General features: G+C 45.7%; 3 protein-coding genes across 7 annotated transcripts in view; 2 read left to right on the plus strand and 1 right to left on the minus strand.

Annotated features, from left to right (window-relative positions):
- The first annotated feature begins 9 nt into the window (after positions 1–9).
- Positions 10–12218, plus strand: atp8b4 (ATPase phospholipid transporting 8B4). Of its 5 annotated transcripts, none has more exons than XM_017405819.2 (28): positions 10–196; positions 420–478; positions 2167–2349; positions 2438–2551; positions 2639–2737; positions 2842–2903; positions 2993–3065; positions 3941–4011; positions 4098–4177; positions 4314–4472; positions 4623–4711; positions 4957–5153; positions 5227–5435; positions 5961–6004; positions 6083–6248; positions 6333–6521; positions 6708–6823; positions 7389–7553; positions 7626–7737; positions 7829–7934; positions 8136–8277; positions 8739–8922; positions 9951–10174; positions 10264–10347; positions 11007–11252; positions 11334–11472; positions 11555–11685; positions 11798–12218. In XM_017405819.2, the coding sequence occupies exons 2-28, from the start codon at positions 473–475 to the stop codon at positions 12050–12052; spliced, it is 3645 nt and encodes a 1214-aa protein (XP_017261308.1). In that variant the 5' UTR covers positions 10–196; positions 420–472; the 3' UTR covers positions 12053–12218. The 5 variants fall into 5 exon arrangements, 4 of the variants coding, with proteins under 4 accessions (XP_017261308.1, XP_017261311.1, XP_037834200.1 ...); XM_017405822.3 differs by having other exon boundaries at positions 2291–2349; XR_005233732.1 differs by lacking the exon at positions 11334–11472 and having other exon boundaries at positions 11798–11907.
- Positions 12199–17569, minus strand: galk2 (galactokinase 2). Its single transcript, XM_017405829.3, has 10 exons — positions 17277–17569; positions 17105–17193; positions 16149–16272; positions 15948–16041; positions 15681–15827; positions 15400–15498; positions 15142–15294; positions 14836–15046; positions 13984–14185; positions 12199–13028 (listed from the first exon to the last, which is right to left on the minus strand). Exons 1-10 carry the CDS (start codon positions 17324–17326, stop codon positions 12821–12823), a joined length of 1377 nt encoding a protein of 458 aa, XP_017261318.1. The 5' UTR covers positions 17327–17569; the 3' UTR covers positions 12199–12820.
- Positions 17570–17747: 178 nt separating this feature from the next.
- cep152 (centrosomal protein 152) overlaps positions 17748–19166 on the plus strand; it is a 15747-nt gene continuing 14328 nt past the window's right edge. The window contains 2 exon segments of the mRNA XM_037978271.1: positions 17748–18490; positions 18607–18706. Coding sequence (XP_037834199.1) covers positions 18620–18706 — 87 coding nt within the window. The 5' untranslated portion in view covers positions 17748–18490; positions 18607–18619.

Consider the following 19166-nt stretch of genomic DNA (forward strand, 5'->3'; position numbering starts at 1 on the left):
TCCCTCCTCCCCCTCCTCCTCTATCGGCTCTCGTGGCTCTGTCCAGAGCCTGGCGGTGGCTCTGGAGGTTTGTCGCGCAGACACGTGCTGAATGCGGTGCTGGAGATAAAGGAGGAGGAGGAGGAGGAGGAGGAAGGTGGGAGCTCATCACCGGCTGGAAGGATTCATGGAAACAACACAAGAGGACTTGTGCAAGGTGAGGACATATCTGCTTTAAGGACACACAAAAAGCTCCTGAATTTCCCTTAAAAAATAAAAAAAGCCACTGAAACGTCTCCTTTAAGCTCACCTGGGGTCTGCCGTTACCGTCTGCTGCTTCTGGCATCATTTCTTCGGCATTTTATTTGCTCGGGCAACACTTTGTCGTGCTGTTTATGATGCTCTTTTCATTTTGTTTGGTTTGTGTGTGTGTGTGTTAGGGAAACTCTGGGAAGGTCCCAGGAAAAGATGCCAATCTGGAGGAGAAATCCTCATGTTGGTAAGACATTTATTCCTTTTTTTTTTTTTATTATTTTTAGTCCTGAAAATGAGATTGAATAGGGTGCAAAAATGCTGCTAAAATCTTCTGACCGTCCACCTCAAGTAACACCCCCACTTTAAGGTGCAGAAATATATAAATATAATTCAACACTGGTCTGTTTTCATCTGTTGGTCTGTGTTTTGTTTGTGAATGCCTCTTTTTTTCCTCACACCATGTTTCCATGTGTTTCTAGCTCCCTGTTTGCGTTATCATCCTTTTTGGAAAGAACCTTAAATCGACTAAAACTGACCCCGGTTTCAAGCTGAAACTCAGGAGGAATTCAGTCACAAATGTAGCCTGAAAGCGTTTTTCTCCGTTACCTCACCCTGAGCTGTTCGGACACGCAGTCCTGCCTGCAAGGTAGCTGAGTTTCGTGGGAAAAGAGAAGCAAAAAAAAGAATCAGCGAGATAGCGGCATTTCAACATCTTCCCGGGCAGAGCCTTTGGAGCGCAGCGGCCCTGTTTTTTTTTAAATAATTAATGACAGCTGGGTGATGTCAGCTGATGTGTGAGCTCATCTGTCCCGTCGCGGCTCGCTGCAGGGGGGGTTCCATGCATAATTCAACGACGATTTAACCTCGTTCGGCCACGACAGATGTAGCTCGGGCGTTTGGTGTGAATGAAAACTTAGATGGCTTCTGATAGACGGTCGGAGGCTGCGGCCGTGGTGTGTGTGTGTGTGTGTGTGGTGGTGGTGGTGGTGGTGGGGGGGGTTTCCTGTTGTGACATTAGAGAGCAAGACGAAGCATGATAATGCTCTGATGTGTCACCTCAGACTACGAGTGTCAACACTCGGACTGTGGTTGTTGGGTAAGCGGGGCAGGTTGATACAAAGTGAGGCATTCAGACACCGGGGTGAGTTTTCTTTTCTTTTCTTTTCTTTTTAAACCACCATGGCTGCGTTTGTTCATGTTCGTACAAATCACGTAGACGAGGGCTCATTCATCATCAGTGTGTGATTACTTTTCAATACACACGCAGAGGAACCACAGAAGTAGATTATAAATGTTAAAAACTTAAAGGGATAACAGTTTGTTTGGTATGTTTCTTAATATTTATCAATTCTCTTATAAATTATGACCCTTTGGAGGCAGGATTTACACTTTGGTTTCTTTAAAAACGGTGCTAAAAATGTCCACAGGATCCATCCGTCCTTGATTGTTTGTCCGTGGTCGGGTCACGGAGGCAACAGATCCTTGAGGGAAACCCAGACCTCTCCCTATCCCAAGGCGTTCCCAGATCAGAGAGGATATGTAACCCCTCCAGCGAGTTCTGGGTCTGCCCCGAGGTGTCCTCCCAATGGGACATGCCCGAAAAACATCCAAAGGGAGGCATCCTGATCAGATGCCTGACCCACCTCAGCTGAGTCCTTTCGATGAGAAGGAGCAGCGGCTGTAACTTTCCTGCTGCTGAAGTGCATTTTAGGACTTCTGGATTATTGCTCCAAACTAAATGTACAATGTTAGGTAATAAGAGCTGTTATAAACAGCTGAAGGGAGACTCTGGATAATAAATGCTTCAAATTTAGCTGATTTTTAACAAAGAAGTAATAGGATAAACATCCTAGTCCGCTTCCTCTTAGGTTTTGTTCCCCTCTTTACATTAAATCCTGCCTCCCAAAACGATATGAAACTAATTTTTATCAGGGCTGCCTATATGTTCACTGTCGAAGTGAGACGACTTCGCAGGACAAAGGTCTACGAAAGGTTACTCGTCCTCCTGCACCGAGTCCGAGGAGCTGCGCCTCACGTTTGTGCTCTGTGCTCGCAGAGAAGGAGCGCCGCGTGAAGGCGAACGATCGAGAGCACAACGACAGGTTCCCGTACGCCGTAAGTAGTCCTCGCATTCGGTTCTGTCCCCTCCCTGCCCGCGGGGGGGACGGCCTGTCGGGTCTCAGCAGCGTGTGCTCTTCCTCAGGACAATCGCATCAAGACGTCCAAGTACAACGCCTTCACCTTCCTGCCCGTCAACCTGTTCGAGCAGTTCCAGAGGGTGGCCAACGCCTACTTTGTTATTCTGCTGATACTGCAGGTAGGAAAAAACAAAAACAGAACAAAAAAACACTGTTTAGCTTCTTGGAGTTCAGGGTGTTCAAAGTTATTCTTCCTATTTTAACAGTTAATTCCAGAAATCTCCTCCCTGTCCTGGTTCACGACCATCGTGCCTTTAGGGTTGGTGCTGGCCATCACAGCCGTGAAGGACGCCACGGACGATTACGTTAGTCCCGGTATTTATTCCTGAACTCTTAACTTATCACGTAGAAGGATTTAGATACATCTGTAAAGTTTTTACCCCCTTCTCTCTTCTCCTTTCAACTGTAGTTCCGACACAGGAGCGACCAGCAGGTCAACAACCGCCAGTCTCAGGTTCTCATCAGGGGAAGGTACTTGTTTTTTTGTTTTGTTTGTTTTAAATGTTTAACGGGGGGCGTTTGGAAAATCAAATCAACATTAATCTTCTCGTGTTCCCAAGTGTACAGAACGAGAAATGGATGAACGTTCGAGTGGGGGACATCATCAAACTGGAGAACAATCAGTTTGTCGCTGTGAGTGAATTAAACTCTTTAAACTCGTCTGTATGTTTGTTTGTTTTTTTTTCTTGGTGGGCATTTTCTGGTGTCCCTTGTCCCTTACTTCAGTGCTGTCTTTATTACGGAGCGTTCAGATATAAAAACAGCAGCAGATGTTTAACACGGTGGTGTCAGGAAGCTTTAAAGGGGACCTTTTGTGCAAAATTCACTCTTTGCGTGTTTTCGTACTTCCATTTGGGTATCTACTGCTTCTACAAACAGTCCAACCATCCAGCCATTTTTTGACAATAAGTAAATGTTTTCTGGTGTCTGCAAAACGACCTGTTTCAAAAACCCCAGGATTGTTGCATCACAATCCCCGTTACCTAGCAACCCCAAGCCGAGCCCAGCCCCTTGCCTCCATCCACTTCATTACAGGAAGACCGTCACGTTAGTTCTTCTGGTTTTATCGCTGAACGATGTCTGCTGGAAAAGGAAAATGTTTTGTTGTCGGCTGCCGGTGTCCCGACCCGCTACCAGTCGGGTTTCGGACCGCTGATTGTTGCTGTCTGACTTGACAAATGTCGGTTCAGAACCGTTAAGTGCCGCTGTCCCAAAGTCAGAATCTTCAGAGTTTGAATTAATAACAATATAAATGTGCGTCAGATCCGCAGCGTTTAATCCTTTAGCGAGTTCTTATGTTTTCAGACAGGACACTGAGTTGGGGGGCGTGGCCAACAGTAGCTCATTTGCATAATAGTGACGTAGCCCTAAAACCGCTCATTCTGAAATGAGCTGAAAACAGGCCGACCTGATCAGGTGAAATCTCAAGCACAACAGGTCCCCCTTTAAGCTGCTCCAGGTTCAGCGGCGCCGACTGATTGGTTGTCTGCTTGTGGGTCCTCACGCAGGCGGACCTCCTCCTCCTGTGCAGCAGCGAGCCTTACGGCCTGTGCTATGTCGAGACCGCCGACCTGGACGGGTGAGAGCCGCGCCGAAAGCCATGGGGGGCATTCGCACGGGCAGCAAAATCCTAATGTCCGCTCGTTCTCGTTCTCTCCTAAACAGCGAGACAAACCTGAAGGTGCGGCAGGCTCCCAACGTCACCTCAGATCTGGGAGACGTGTCACGACTGACGGACTTCGACGGTGAGACGACTCGGTGCCAAACGAATGATGGGCTTACGCAGATTCCTCGACCTGAGACTCCTTCCAGACACGTCCTTGAGTATCTTTACGCTGCTCTCGCACCATACTGACCGCCGCTGTTTGAATCCTTCACCAGGAGAAGTCATCTGCGAGCCACCGAACAACAAGCTGGATAAATTTACAGGAACATTACACTGGAGGGACAATGAATACTCTCTGGATAATGAGAAAATGCTTCTGCGGGGTTGTGTTCTCAGAAACACCGAATGGTGCTTCGGAATGGTCATCTTCGCTGGTATTATTATATTCTTTTTACGCTTTCAGCCTCTACGGCGTCATGTCACAGTATTTGTCGTCTTTCATTTCTTGAACCATATTTAAATGTTTGTTTTGTTGTTGTTTTTTTATATAAACATGTTTGGTTGCTTTTACTTGCCTCCAACAGGATTACAAACCAAACTGATGCAGAACTGTGGAAAGACAAAATTCAAAAGGACCAGCCTTGACAAACTCATGAACACTCTGGTTTTATGGGTAAGATGCTGCTTCTGGATTCAAAAGATCATCAAACACTTTGTAATGTTTAAAATTTAAAAAAATTAGGAAACTATCTGTACCAATTACAACCGTTTGTTTTTTGCTTATATCTACGCCTTCGCTTGTCCAACTATTTCAAGTCAAAATGTCTGCCATAAAACAAGCTCCATTATCCTGAAAAGGAGGCAGAGTCGTCGCTGTTTTTGAGCATTTGTTTTCCTTCACGCCCCGTTGTGTTTCAGATCTTTGCCTTCCTCGTTTGTATGGGCGTGATTCTGGCGATCGGAAACTCGATTTGGGAGTCTTGGATCGGCAGAAGATTCGAGGTGTTTCTGCCGTGGGGCGAGTCTCGGAGCAGTGCCGTTCTCTCTGGCTTCCTCACCTTTTGGTCCTACGTCATCATCCTCAACACAGTTGTGCCCATCTCCCTCTACGTCAGGTAGGAGCCACAGATTTCACAGACCCCGATGTTGTCGATTTCGTGCTGCGGAATAAACTGAATCGCCTCTCAGCGTGGAGGTCCTTCGGCTCAGCCACAGCCTCTTCATCAACTGGGACCAGAAGATGTTCTGCGGCCGGACGGACACGCCGGCCGAAGCCCGAACCACCACCCTGAACGAGGAGCTGGGGCAGGTGGAGTTCATCTTCTCCGACAAGACGGGCACCCTCACGCAGAACATCATGGCGTTCAGCAAGTGCTCCATTGATGGACAGACGTACGGTAGGACCCGCGTGCACCAGAACAAACTCCGTTAAACCAGTTCAACACCATAAACCCTGGAAGTTTACACCAGAGACCCGCTGATGGACTGATATATGCATCCACCAAAGATTCTTCACCATCTGATTGGATTACTGGTTTACAAGCATTTTAATATATCTTGTCTGCGACGAGAAACAACTAAAACATCACGACTTCTTACATATATAAGGTGCTCCGGATTATAAGGCACACTGTCGTTTTTTGAGAAAATTTAAGGCTTTTAAGTGCACCTTATAGTCCAGAAACTACGGTATATATCTCTTTGGTATGAAAACGGTCCAACTTAATGCACTAAATCTCATAGGAAAAACATTTCCTTTGACCTTTTTTTGCTTAAAAATAAGAGTTAGGCTGGACTTAAAATACTCCAATACTGACCCCCACTGTAGTGCACTAATAGGAAATAATAACATGTCGTTTTAGGGCAAAGGCGGTTTTTTTAAGTCTTCTATATGATGAAGTGATTTTGCTTTTTCCTTCTAGGTGATATCTATGATGAGTTTGACCAGAGGGTGGAAATTACAGAGGTAGGCAGGGTTTAAAGTCATTATTTGTTTTTGTCAGGAGAAGTGGAGCGTGACTGAAAAGCTTGTGCCGCTCCTCAGAAAACGGCCTGCGTGGACTTTTCCTTCAACCCCCTGTGCGACAGAGGGTTTAAGTTTCACGACAGCAGCCTGGTTGAAGCCACCAAACGGGAGGATCCCGCCGTCCAGGAGTTCTTCAGGCTGCTGGCTCTGTGCCACACGGTCATGCCAGAGGAGAAGAGCGAAGGTAGGTAAACGCCACGAGCGTGAACCACTGCCGACGCCGTTCACACATCAGCCCTGTGTCCTGACTGCTTGTGTCTAAATGAAGGGGATCTGGTGTACCAGGCCCAGTCGCCCGACGAGGGGGCGCTGGTCACCGCGGCGCGAAACTTCGGCTTCGTCTTCCGAGCTCGGACCCCAGAAACCGTCACGCTGTGGGAGATGGGACGGGCCGTCACCTACCAGCTGCTGGCCATCCTGGACTTCAACAACGTGCGCAAGAGAATGAGTGTCATTGGTTAGGTCTCCACTCATAACGGCGCCGCTCCGCCTCACTCAGAAGGCAGAAAAAAATGAAACAAACTCATTTGTTTCGTAATGCTTGTCGCAATAAATACTCTCCAAGTGCCTCTAATTTGGGATTTCTGTCTACCTGCATGCCTTTAGGTCAAACTTGTTTTTCTTGCCGTGTTTTGTTCTTCAGTAAAAAACCCTGAAGGCCACATTAAACTGTACTGCAAAGGAGCTGACACCCTCATCTTCGACCGCCTGGATCCTTCCTGTTCACGCCTCATGAACGAGACCTCGGAGCACCTCAGCGTAAGTTTGATCCCGATGGCTATGATTTAATGTTCAAAAACACATTTTCTCCTGATTGTATCTTGTTATTTTTTTTATCAGAATGCTCCATTTTTGCTGCCGTCTCTTTAAGAATCAGGCGTCTCGTTGATGTTTGCCACTTTAATACAGAAGTACCCTTTAAGAGAGGAAAAGCCTTGGTCACTAATGAGGCTTTTGGGGCAAGCAGAATTGTTTTCTGTGGGAGAGCAATCAGTTTTGAATCAGACTTTTATATGTTTTGCAGATCGTAAACATGTACAAAAATGATGTAAACACTCAAAGACGAGGGGAAAAACAGCACTGTATGCTCTCTTTAAATCGGGCCCTTAGTTCATGGATCTAAACAAATAAATCAAAGTGGCAAACATGGTTTGTTGTCTAAAACCGACCTTTTAACTTGACAGAACAGTTTTGCTGCAGCTTTGAATTTGCATCGCTAACGCTGGTTGTTCTTAGATTATGAGTTCTGCTCGATGAATCAGACGACCCGTCACACTCAGGCTGAACCCGGACCTGTGTCGTGTCGTGTCTGGCTCCTTTGCAGGAATTTGCAGGAGAAGGGCTTCGCACCCTCGCTCTGGCCTGCAAAGACATCGATGAAGAATACTACGAGGCCTGGGCGGAGAGACTTCGCTGCGGCAGCACCGCCATCGAGGACCGCGAGGAGCAGCTGGCTGTTCTCTATGAGGAGATCGAGCAGGGCATGAAGGTAAAAAAACAGCTGACATCCTTTCGATCCGCCTCAGTCGGCGGCGGAAGGTTGACTGCTGACCCGTTGAAGCTTCTAGGAGCCACAGCCATCGAGGACAAACTTCAGGAGGGAGTGCCCGAGACCATCGCCCGTCTGAACCTGGCCGACATCAAGATCTGGGTCCTGACGGGAGACAAACTAGGTAACCAAAAGCGAATCATCTAAAATGGCAATCAGCTTTTTTTTTTTTTTTTTTTGTGAGAAAGAAACGTCCGTCGACTCTGATGTTTCAGAGACTGCGATGAACATCGGTTACTCCTGCAACATGCTGCGAGACGACATGAACGAGGTGTTTGTCGTCTCTGGACAAACACGGCTGGAGGTGCAGCAGCAGCTCAGGTAACTAACACACACACACACACACACACACCTCCTTGGATGTTTTTTGTAAATTTCTTTGTCATAAAGGCCAATTTGTTGACTGTGACTGATTTATAACAGCACTAAAAAGGATAAAACATCCAATAGGTTTTATAGGCTCTGTATATATGTAAAGAATGTACTGACAATGCTTGTTCACAAGCGTTCTTGTGTTCTCAGGAGTGCCAAGGAGCACATCGTTGGTCTGAGCCGGGTGAGCAGCCCAGGGGACATAGAGAAGAGCGACGCGTTCGCAGATGATTCTGTGTTCGAAGAGGCCATCATTGCAGAGTACGCCTTGGTCATCAACGGACACAGTTTGGTAAGATGGTAAAATGTTTTGGAGATGGCTGCCACAGCCAATCAGCATTAGCCAGCAGAAACATGGCTATGACTCAGCTATAACTACAGACATTGTGCTTAAGTTTGATGTCATTCCCAGCACATACTCTGAGAGTGAACGCATCTCGTGTTAGACTCCACATGAAGCTGGAGCGTTATAGGCCTTTGTTTTCACTCCGGCTGTGATGTTTGCAGCTTTCACACTATTAAAAGCCGGTCGTGTTTGTTTTCTGCTCTACCCGCTGCTGACTAAACAGAATCTCGTTAACATAGAGCCGCTGGGCCGCTGAGGGCCATCGGCTCCATTTAGCATCCATGTCCTGCTCCCTGGCCGGTCCTCGGGCAGCTCGATGGGGAAACGCCGCTCTGCAGTGGTGGGGCTGACGTTATGGGACTGACACAGTGTGTTTAACACGTGTGTGTGTGTGTGTGACCCCGCAGGCTCACGCTCTGGAGCCCCAGCTGGAGCACATCTTGCTGGATTTGGCGTGTTTGTGCAAAACGGTCATCTGCTGCCGGGTCACCCCGTTGCAGAAAGCCCAGGTGGTGGAGCTGGTGAGGAGGCACAGGGGGGCCGTCACGCTGGCGGTGGGAGACGGGGCCAACGACGTCAGCATGATCAAGAGTAAGTCTCGGGAGCAGAAATGGTAGCCGGGTGTGTCTGCACGCTGGATTATTTATTATAAAGATTTCTGAAACCCCACAGTGATGTACCGACACTTCTCAGGGCCGACAGCTTTCATGTCTGATTTTAGTCTCTGCTCATTAATAAATCACTCCAAACAACAAAAAGGAACATTTAAACGTTTTAAATCTGCCCTTTGTTTACCCCACAGCAGCTGAACTCACAGTAAGTGAAATAACTGGAATCAGAGGTCCTCGGTGTGTTGCTCCCTTCGTTGCAGGTTCTTTAGAGACGTCACCGGTGCTGCTGAAGTAGCCACTTCAGTTTCCACATGAATTTTTAAAATATTTTCCATTTCTCGTCTGTTTTAAGCTGAGACGATAACTTGCCTGAACCACTCCCGGGTTTCGTTTTAAGTAGTTGATAACATTTCTTTTACCTCTTAAAGGATCCAGAGTAGCACCGGTGGTACTAGCACCACAGTTGGAGAACAATAACACTGGAAGTCACTTTCTGTCCTTTTTCTTCTTGTTACGGCGACGATAAAACCGGATCATGGTTGGCATGCTTGATCGGAAAGCTTTTGTTGTCCTCTGAGAGAGTGACAACCTCTCGGCGTGTAAAAACAAAATGTTTAAACGCCAGTTTGTGCTTAAAGAAATGTAACATTTACAGTAAATACATTTTAACATTCTCAAAGCGCTGCACGCTCAGTTCTGTGAGAAGTTATTCACCTGTTAATGTAATCTGAGGCCTGTCTTAATTTTCAAGATTTAGATGATTTATTATGAATTAACTTATTTGTTTTTTATTAGAGGGCATGAAGAGTTGAAAGGACTTTGGGCCACGTTTGTTTTAAACCACTAAGAGTTCAGGAGTTTATCTACAAAAGAGAGTCCTGTCGCCGTTCCTCCAACACACACAGACTGGAAGTGGACCGTCAGGTGTTTCGTGTCTGTAACACAAAAAATCTTTAATAAGGTTTGAAGCGATGATCTGCTTTGTGTTTTTTTTTTTTCCCCACTCAGCTGCTCACATCGGCGTGGGCATCAGCGGCCAGGAGGGGATGCAGGCCGTCCTGGCGTCAGATTACTCCTTCGCTCAGTTCCGCTGCCTGCAGAGGCTGCTGCTGGTCCACGGACGCTGGTCCTACTTCCGCATGTGCAACTTCCTGGGCTACTTCTTCTACAAGAACTTCGCCTTCACCCTGGTCCACTTCTGGTACGGCTTCTTCTGTGGCTTCTCTGCGCAGGTAGGACGACTGCACTCTGCTCTGAGACTTGTGCGCTTTTTTTTGGAAAGATAAACGAACGATCGTGTTTTACTCTTTTCCATCCGCAGACCGTGTACGACCAGTGGTTCATAACCCTCTTCAATATCGTGTACACTTCATTACCAGTACTGGCAATGGGACTTTTTGATCAGGTAAGGTTTATTATGAGCTGTAATCAACAATACACAAACTTAAGTGTTAAATATGAAATTATTTGTCTCATTTAGAGCTATGTTTACTCAAAAAACATATATGTTGTGCTTTTTTTTTCAAGACACTATCCAAGTCATACAGGTGAATATTTGCTCATTAATGTGGAACTAAGTGACTATTTCACGATTAATAAACTCCTTAACCCTTTCAGCGCCATAACATTTAATATATTTCTTCAAACGGCTGGTCTTTCTTGTCTATTTTTGTTAATAATTGTGTCAAAAAATGCCCTGTGTGTAAATAATTTACACCCTTTTTCCAAGAGAAGTAGAACTTTTAAAATCTGCCAAGTATTTACCATTCTTGTGTAATTAAATACCTAAAACTGTGTGTTATAGGAAGAAAAGGACAAAAACTGAATTGAATTTTCTTTAACTTTCTTTTTAAAAGTTCTTGATGAGTGCAGATCGAACATTTCTAAGATGGTAGTGAGGATTATTTGAAAGACACACAGGGGGTTTTAAAAGCTTTAAACATACAGTATCTGAAAACATGTAATTTAAATTGTGACTAAAACTTTTAAACTCAAACACTTCAACTACGATGACACTCACGCACTTTTCTGAATTACCGCTTCCTCCCCGTGTGTTTCCTTCAGGACGTCAGTGACCAGAACAGTCTGCGCTACCCGAGCCTGTACAAACCGGGCCAGCAGAACCTTCTCTTCAACAAGCGCCGGTTCTTCCTGTGCACCCTGCAGGGGGTGACCACGTCCTTCCTGCTTTTCTTCATTCCCTACGGCGCCTTCTCCGTCATGGAGAAGGACGACGGCTCCAGCTTCTCGGACCAGCATACGTTCGCCGTCACCGTAGCGACCACTTTGGTCATCGTCGTGAGCGTTCAGGTGAGTGTCTCTCGAAGCGGAGCTGAAAAATGGTGGGGGGGGCTGACCCCGTAGATGAGCGTGTGCCGTGTTCGTCGACAGATTGGACTCGACACGCACTACTGGACGGCGGTCAACCTTCTCTTTGTAGGGGGCAGCCTCGTCGTGTACTTCGCCACTTTGTTCGCGATGCAAAGCAATGGTTTATTTGGCGTCTTCCCCGGTAATTTTCCCTTCGTCGGTGAGTGTAGCCCGGCGTGATAACACTGCGACCGGTAGGATGAGAGTGACGCGTAAAGAACTCGAGCTGTTTGTCTCCCCAGGCACAGCGCTGAACTGTCTTTCAGAGAAGAGTGTGTGGTTGGTCATCCTGCTCACCACGGTGGTGTGTGTCGTGCCGGGCCTAGTCGTGAGCTTTCTGAGAGTGGACCTCTTCCCAACGCCAACGGATAAGGTACAATAACTCAGCTCACCAGGAGAACGATGATGCATGAGTAACGATAACCGAACATCCTGTGCTTATTTGCAGGAGAAACCCTAACCCATTGCCGCTATGTTTTTCGCAGGTCCGACATTTGCAGCGGTGCCGGAAGAAGCAGCGGCCGCAGCAGCAGAGCCTGAGGCGGGCGCGCAGGACGAGCTCCCGGCGCTCGGCGTACGCCTTCTCCCACCAGCAGGGCTACGGGGAGCTGATCACCTCGGGCAAGAACATGAGGACGAGCACGGCCTCCTCTGCCCGCTCCCCTGACAGGACAGCGGGCAGCTCCAACTGGATAGAGAACGTGCTCAAGAGAAAGAACGAAGTAGCTTGCATCTCCTAGTAGCTTTTTTTTACCTGCACCACGCAAAAATTCTGTGAAAATTGTTCCACTTTTACAGCACAACGCATTAGATTTGATCACTTCTACATTTTGCCTTTCTTAACACCATTAATCAAACTGGACAAAAGGGAATTTTAATGCTTAAAAAAAAACAAAAAAAAAAAAACAGGAAGCATTGTATGATTTCTTTTGAACTTTTTATTTGATTTTGGTTGGGTTTAAGAATGTGTAAAACTGGAATGCATGGCTCAAAATCTGATTCAGGTGCTGAACCTTCAACAGGAACACGTTCCCAATTAAGCAAAAAGAAAAACACAGCAAGTTAAACAGGAAATAGACTGGATTTTTGGCCTGAGCAGAATGTGCCTTGGACCCACCAGGTCCACCACCGGGTCCAAAGCCCAGTCTTAACATCACGACTTGAAACCCATCTTGATTATGTTGTATATCAAGTATTTGTTACTGTAAACAATTTGTCTTTCTTTGCTTTTTATTCTCTATCCTTTAATAAAGGATAGCTGTATTTTATACGTGACAAAATGATTGTTATCTATTCTGTTCTCAAGTATTCGTTTACAAAAAAAAATAAATCACTTGTTACAGAAATCGTTTTCAGAAATGATCACATCTGGGTCGTATATTTGGGCCCTTACAAAACCAAACCAGACATTTCCTGTTCCCGGATCAGACGAACACATTTCCCCTCCATCAGCTGATTTGAGAACAAAAAGATTTTAAAGAAGGGTAAACGGGAACGGGCGAGGCGCTTCACTCCTCCAGGAAAATGGCAGCGCCGCCACCAGGCTTGGACACGAACAAACTCTGCTGCTCCATGGCCGCCCTGCGCGGGTCGGGGGCGTAGTAGGCGTCCCTGACGGCCCGCAGGAAAGCCTCCACCTTCTGGCTGGGAACCATGGAGACGGCGCAGCCTCCCCAGCCGGCTCCCGTCAACCGGGAACCGACGGCCCCGGACTTCCTGCAGGCAGAGGGCGCAACAGAGAGTCGATACGTCAGACATCGGCTCTCAGTAACATTAATCCTCATCAAACATTTATAGAGAGGGGCGAAGAGGGGATCCAGAGGAGAGAGATAATGAAAAGAAAATGTAATTTCATCACACTGAAGACAGCTTTCCTGAATCTGTACACGGTAAACAAGACAGATTCAATGCATAATTGATTAGATCAGTTCATGAGGCAGTGACTGGATGCATACAGTTTAAGATTTAAAGCAATAATACAACAAATATAAGAAAACACTAGCTTGAAAGCTGTAAAAATTTAAATTAAAGCAAAATAAATGGCTCTAAATGCACCAAATCACAGTAGCTCTGCACATTGTTCGGATCTACGTCTTATTTAAACGCGTCAAAGAGTGACAGCTGTTTAAACGTGTTTTAATTTCACCGTTGTCCAAATGTGACAGCGCTAACAGCTGAAGTTCAGCTCGTCCTTAGCACGCTAAGGCTCGCTAATTAGCTCTGAACACAGCAAAGCTGATGTGAGGTTTCACTAATAATCCATTTAAGCAGTTCAAACGTTTGACCACACCGTGGCACTAGATGAACACTAATAACTGAAAACACTGCTTCCATTAGACTGAAATAAAACTGTAAACAACCTGGTTGTAGCTTTTATTTGGTTTCCGCGCTCCTCCCTACGTCTGCACAGCCTTAGGAACATCTTTTTCTTTCCTTTTTCTGGTCTTTCTCAGTTTTGTAAACATATTTTTAAAGAGTCCACTGCGTTGACTTTTTGTCGAATCAACTAGAAAAGACGGCGTAATGAAAAAAAACTAAAGCTGTTTTATACGTGCCAAGCCTGACAAACTGCTAAAGTTTGGCACCTTGCACATTTTTAAAATAAACAAATGTGTCGCCGCTGATTAAAGAGTCTCAAATAAACGACAGTGAAACGTCCTGCGGTACTCACAGACAGATGTCCACCAGCCGGTCCAGCTCAGGACAGCTGCACTCGTACAGGTCTCTGCAGCTCTCGTGGCTCTGGTTCATCAGCTGCCCGAGCAGCTCTACGGACTCGGCGGATCCGGAGCCGCACACGTGCTGGAACCTCGTCACCCGGGCGGCCTCGCCGTACACATGCTTGGCTCGCTGGTGAAGCTTGAAGTGTGTCACTGGGAGAGAAACGGCTCGGGTCTGAGGACGCACTTCGCCAGATAATTTCAGCATTTTCTTATCGCATCTTGAAAGGTTACTCTGTGCTTTTCAGCACACGCTTGAAGGGGAAAGGTAAGCAAAAGTAATGTCTTGTGTTCAAGTCACTCATTCACACAAAGGCAGTTCGAATAAAGGTGCAAATAAATCAAGGGGTCACCTGTGGCCTTGACCTTTGACCCTGTGACTTTAAAAACCAACAGGGATCATCTTTGCCCCATGAGGTGTCCAGCTGTGTAGTTTGATATTCCTACGTTACACGGTTGCCGTTAGACCGCGGACATGGTGTTCATAAAGGGGCCCCCTGTGACCTTGACCTTTGACCCTGAAATCAATAGGGATCATCCCCAACACACAAGCCGTTCAGCTGTGTAGTTTGATATTCCTAAATTACACAGTTGTAGTCAGACCACGGAGATGGTGTTCATAAAGGGGCCACCTGTAACATTTGACCTTCGTGACCTTGAAATTGATAGGGATCATCCCTGGCAGTTTAAAGGGTTATCAGTTTAGAGCTCCACCAAGAGATGGACGGGCGCTGTGTGTAATCTGGTCGATGAAATGTTTCCGTTTCAGTGGTTCTATGCTCATCGGTTCTGCTGTTACTCACGGTGCTGGGTGTTGGTGCTCAGCAGCTCCGAGGAGAACCGCTCCGGGGTGATGCTCAGGATTTCGCAGACCTCCTCCCGGCCGTACGGCTCCGGGTGCAGCACCTCATCTACCAGGGCCAGCATCTCCTCCAGGGAGGCCTTCAGCTCCGTCTGGACCTGGACCAGCTTCAAGAACCCGCTTGGGTCCAGGCCCCGGGCCCGCGCCAGCACCTGAGGCCACAGAGACACGGGCGGAGTCACGCAAAACGCCGAACGCTGTAGCCTGGCTATGCGTGGGGAGCCTGTGGCCAGGATGGCGGCGGCACCTTGGCAGCGAGCCGACACTCGACCACGCGGATGTTGTAGTGGGAGGAAGCAGCCTTGTTCATCTCGACGCAGCAGTTGGAAATGACGAACACGGCCCCCTCCGGGAGCTTGACGTCCGTGGCCCTCAGGGGCTGGAACTCGATCAGCTTGGCCTGATGGAACAAAAAGCAGCCAATCAGAGCGCGCGAACCGAAGTGCTGTGAATGTGCCGATTCTGCCAAACACGGCAGACGTGGGTGGAGAGCCGCTGTACGTACGGTTCCCTTTTCTGCAAGGAAGGATATGGACTGGTCCATGCCTCCGCCCTCTGTCCCGATGTAGCGCTCGCACTTGGCACAAATCTCGGCTAGATCCACCTGGAGTGAAAGGGTTTTATTTAAACGACGCACCGAACATTTGGAGATATTCTCCATCAGATCCTCCTCCATGGCTCGTTTTTTTAGTGACTGGATTCTGTCCATTTTGTCCCAAGAGAAAAAACGGCCAATGGTTTCCTCTTAAAAGACAAAATGATCTGGTTTATCAGGAAGCGCTTTACCTTGGAAAGGGATTTTTGGTTTGCCTCCATTGTTACGAGGCCAGCACAACAAACTAAGGCGCTTGAACTGGACAGACCGGAGCTCGGCGGGATCGTTCCGTCTACAACGCATGACATCCCTGCTAAAGTAACGATCCCAAACTTCTCCTGGGAGGAAAACAAAAACAGGACATTAATATTGTATGATATATATATATTTAAAAAGTACAGTTTTACCACTACATACATACTTAAAGATCTAGTCGTGGCATAACAAACACATCCTACCTGAATCCCTTTGACGCCACAGAGGAAATAGTAATACCACCGTGGGTTGTCTCTGTCGATGGCAATGTCCTCTGAGCAGGACATGGTGAAGTCCCTGCAAACCAACGCACACCGTCAAGCTTCCCAGAAGCGGGCATAAACCCCGTTCACGGCTGAACTCCCAAAGCAAATCGACACACAACGCACTGCCCCAGCTCTTACTGGTACTGAGGGTTGGTGTTGGCCAGCTGGATTTTCCCTGAACGGTTCAGCGACACGGCGGCCAGGATGCTCTGCTCAATGGCCATCGGCAGCACAGAGTACCCACAGTAGTCGATGTGTTCGCCTGGGAAAAGGGACAAAGAAATAAACGGGAGGAATCTGTATGGATTCCGTACGAAGTCAGTATTGAGCTTTCAGCTTCTAGCTACCAATTAGCTAATTTTAGCTTTTGACTAGCCTTTTGCTACATTTACCTAGGTTGTCTTTTCTGCTTTAGCTTCTATTTACCATTTTGCTGCTTTTACGTTTTACCTAGCCTTTTGATACGTTTGGCTAGTCTTTTAATACTTTAGTTTTTAGTTAGCTTTTTGCTAACACTTTGCTGCTTTTAGCTAGCCTTTTGCTTCATTTAGGTTTTAACTGGCTATTTGCTACATTTAACTAGGTATTTCTTACTTTCAGTTTTAGCTAGCTTTTAGCTTCATTTAGCTTTTAACTGTCTATTTGCTACTTTCAGCTAGGTATTTCTTACTTTTAGTTTTAGCTAGCATTTTGCTTCATTTAGCTTTTAATTGGTTAATTGCAATATTTAGCCAGTACCTAGCCCTTTGCTACATTTACCTTTTAGTTAATGTTTTGCTACTTTTAGCCTTTAACTAGCATTTAGCTTGTTTTTAGCAGCAGTAGTAACATTTCAAAATAAAAGCTGGGATCAATCAGTGTCTCTGTAATTGAAACAACAACTTTTTGTCTAGATGTTTTTACTTTAATAACCTTTAAAAGCACTCACAGGCATTCATAATTCTTTATGTGGGACAGTATCAGAGGCATGGCACATATTTAATAACAGGAAATGATAAATATAATGTATAAATATATGTCACCACAGAATAAGAATTTACAAACAGATAATATTAAAAAGCTTTTAAAACCAAAAATCAGTAAAACTGAATTACCTATGAGATTTACCCTTCCAGGTGCGCATGCGTAGAAGAGAGGAGATTCTCCATACTTTGTTTCAAATGCACTTTTCAGGTTTTTAAGCCTGTAAATGACAGAAGAGAAGAATAAAAAATAAACATTTGCTGCTCCACCTCTGTACAATCAACACCTGCTGCTGCCTTTCACCTTTCATTAGAAGTTATCGATATCGTCAGCTTGGGCGGATTTGCAGCCATGTCTCCCTGTTCTGAAATAATTTACCAACTAAATGAAGTTCTTGTCGCCGAAACGCGTCAAAGTTCTCCCACAGCCGGACTCCTGTCAGCTGACTGTCACACAGGAATCCCGGATACGAGACGGCTGAACTCAGATCAGTTAAATAATAATAAAAAAGGAAGCGTGGATTTGTTCAATTCATGTTTGCACTAAATGAGCTGACTCGGGATCAGCTGCAAAGCGTAAATACGGAAGTAAGGAACGAGACTTGTCCTGCACGGGCCACCGTATGTAGCGAAGCTCAGGGCGACGTTTAAGTTTTTCAAACCAGTTTCAGATTTTCTTTTATTGTTAACTCTGTGCTACAGTTATTAAATATTAAACAAATTCTGGATTCTTGTAAGAAAACTCTAAATAGATTAGGGGTGGTTTAAAGCTCACTTCTCACGATGAAGAAACAAACTTTTTCAAGTCTAACTGCATTTGTTGTTGTTTATGATTTTTAATAAGTAATTGATATGTAAAACGTCACAAGGGGGAAAATCGGTATTTTAAAATATTTTTAAATGTAGGATAAAAGCTAAGAAAAACTAAAACTACATTACCCAGAATTCTCAACGGGTTGTTACTATGGCGACGTGCAGTTCCGGGGGTAGCAACGCGAACTAAAACATTTCTAACATTTTAGTTATGTTTAATTAACTGGATTTTGAATAGATAAATCTTTGTCATTGAAAATAAGTAATTTCTGGTGGTTTTCTTGTGCTGACTGCCATTAATTTATAAACATGTTTTTGTTACAAAACTCCACAGAGGTTTGGCGCTGCTAACGCGCGCGAGTTTTTAAAGTGGTAGAGTCGCTCGCCGCGGCTAGCTAGCTAACCCGGAGTTAGCTTGTTATCTGACGAACTTTACCAGCGGTCAACCTGCATGTAAAGTTGTGCTAAACATTTTACTGGCGGGAGTTTACGTTATAACTAAGTATGCTTTACCTATGGGCTTTCAGACACGACAATTTGTTGTTTTATTTAAAACACGAGACGGCATTAGCTTAGCTCTGTTAGCATCACAGCTTACAGTTTGTAATGTAAACTGCAGCATTGCTAGCATCTATTGTTCGCAGGCACAGTAAAGATGAGCCACTAAACACAGGAGACTTCTGTCCTGCTCATCTCTTCGAACCAGTAAGTTATGTTTGTGAATCAGTTAGTAACATAATCTGATTAAATGTGTACTACTTACTTCTGTCAGGCAAAGTGTTCAGTTTGGTACCTGACGAGAAGCGTTTATTCTCCCGCAGCAGGCAGCACAACATGTCTATTGATTTTGACAGTGCTGCTTTTCAAACTCAGCATGATGAAGAAGAGTACGACCAGGAGGACTACGCCAGAGAGCAAGAGGTGCGACACTGAACAAAGCTGAAGCATTATTGTGTCCCGACACTGAGCAAAAGTTATGAACCAGTCCTAGTTTCCTTTACTTTGCGTCCAAGAGCCAAATGTGGACCTGATCAGTAGTTCTTCAGTCTTTCTGAAGGTCTGACTGCTTTTCTGTCCGGTTCTTGTACCTGACATGCATAAAAACATGTTACAAAATAGGCAAATCAGTACCTGAAAGTCAGCAAAAATAAATAAATTTGTCAAATACGTGATACAGGTGCTGAAAGATGCATGGAGTTTTTAACCTATTATCAAATTGTATTATCTTTTCAAAAAAAAGTTAAAAAACAAAAACAACTGGACTTCTATTCTGTAGCTGAAGACGTTTCGCTTCTCATCCGAGGAGCTTTCTCAATTCAGAAATAGAGAGTGTGGAGTTGAGCTTTTAAAGCTGAGATGTGATGTAAGCTGGATTGCTTGC

Source organism: Kryptolebias marmoratus, linkage group LG11 (genome assembly GCF_001649575.2).
Source record: "Kryptolebias marmoratus isolate JLee-2015 linkage group LG11, ASM164957v2, whole genome shotgun sequence".
Taxonomy (NCBI): Eukaryota; Metazoa; Chordata; class Actinopteri; order Cyprinodontiformes; family Rivulidae; genus Kryptolebias; species Kryptolebias marmoratus.

What these genes read in the sequence shown, in the direction of transcription:
- galk2 (XM_017405829.3), bottom strand. Translation starts at nt 17,326, where the DNA reads ATGGCTGCAAATCCGCCCAAGCTGACGATATCGATAACTTCTAATGAA. An exon ending in AACACCAACCCTCAGTACCA is followed by an intron (nt 16,042 to 16,148) that starts GTAAGAGCTGGG and finishes GTTGGTTTGCAG; the next exon opens with GGACTTCACCATGTCCTGCT. An exon ending in CGGCTGGTGGACATCTGTCT is followed by an intron (nt 13,029 to 13,983) that starts GTGAGTACCGCA and finishes CTCTGCCTGCAG; the next exon opens with GAAGTCCGGGGCCGTCGGTT.
- atp8b4 (XM_017405819.2), top strand. An exon ending in AGAACAATCAGTTTGTCGCT is followed by an intron (nt 3,066 to 3,940) that starts GTGAGTGAATTA and finishes GTCCTCACGCAG; the next exon opens with GCGGACCTCCTCCTCCTGTG. An exon ending in TCATCGTCGTGAGCGTTCAG is followed by an intron (nt 11,253 to 11,333) that starts GTGAGTGTCTCT and finishes GTTCGTCGACAG; the next exon opens with ATTGGACTCGACACGCACTA.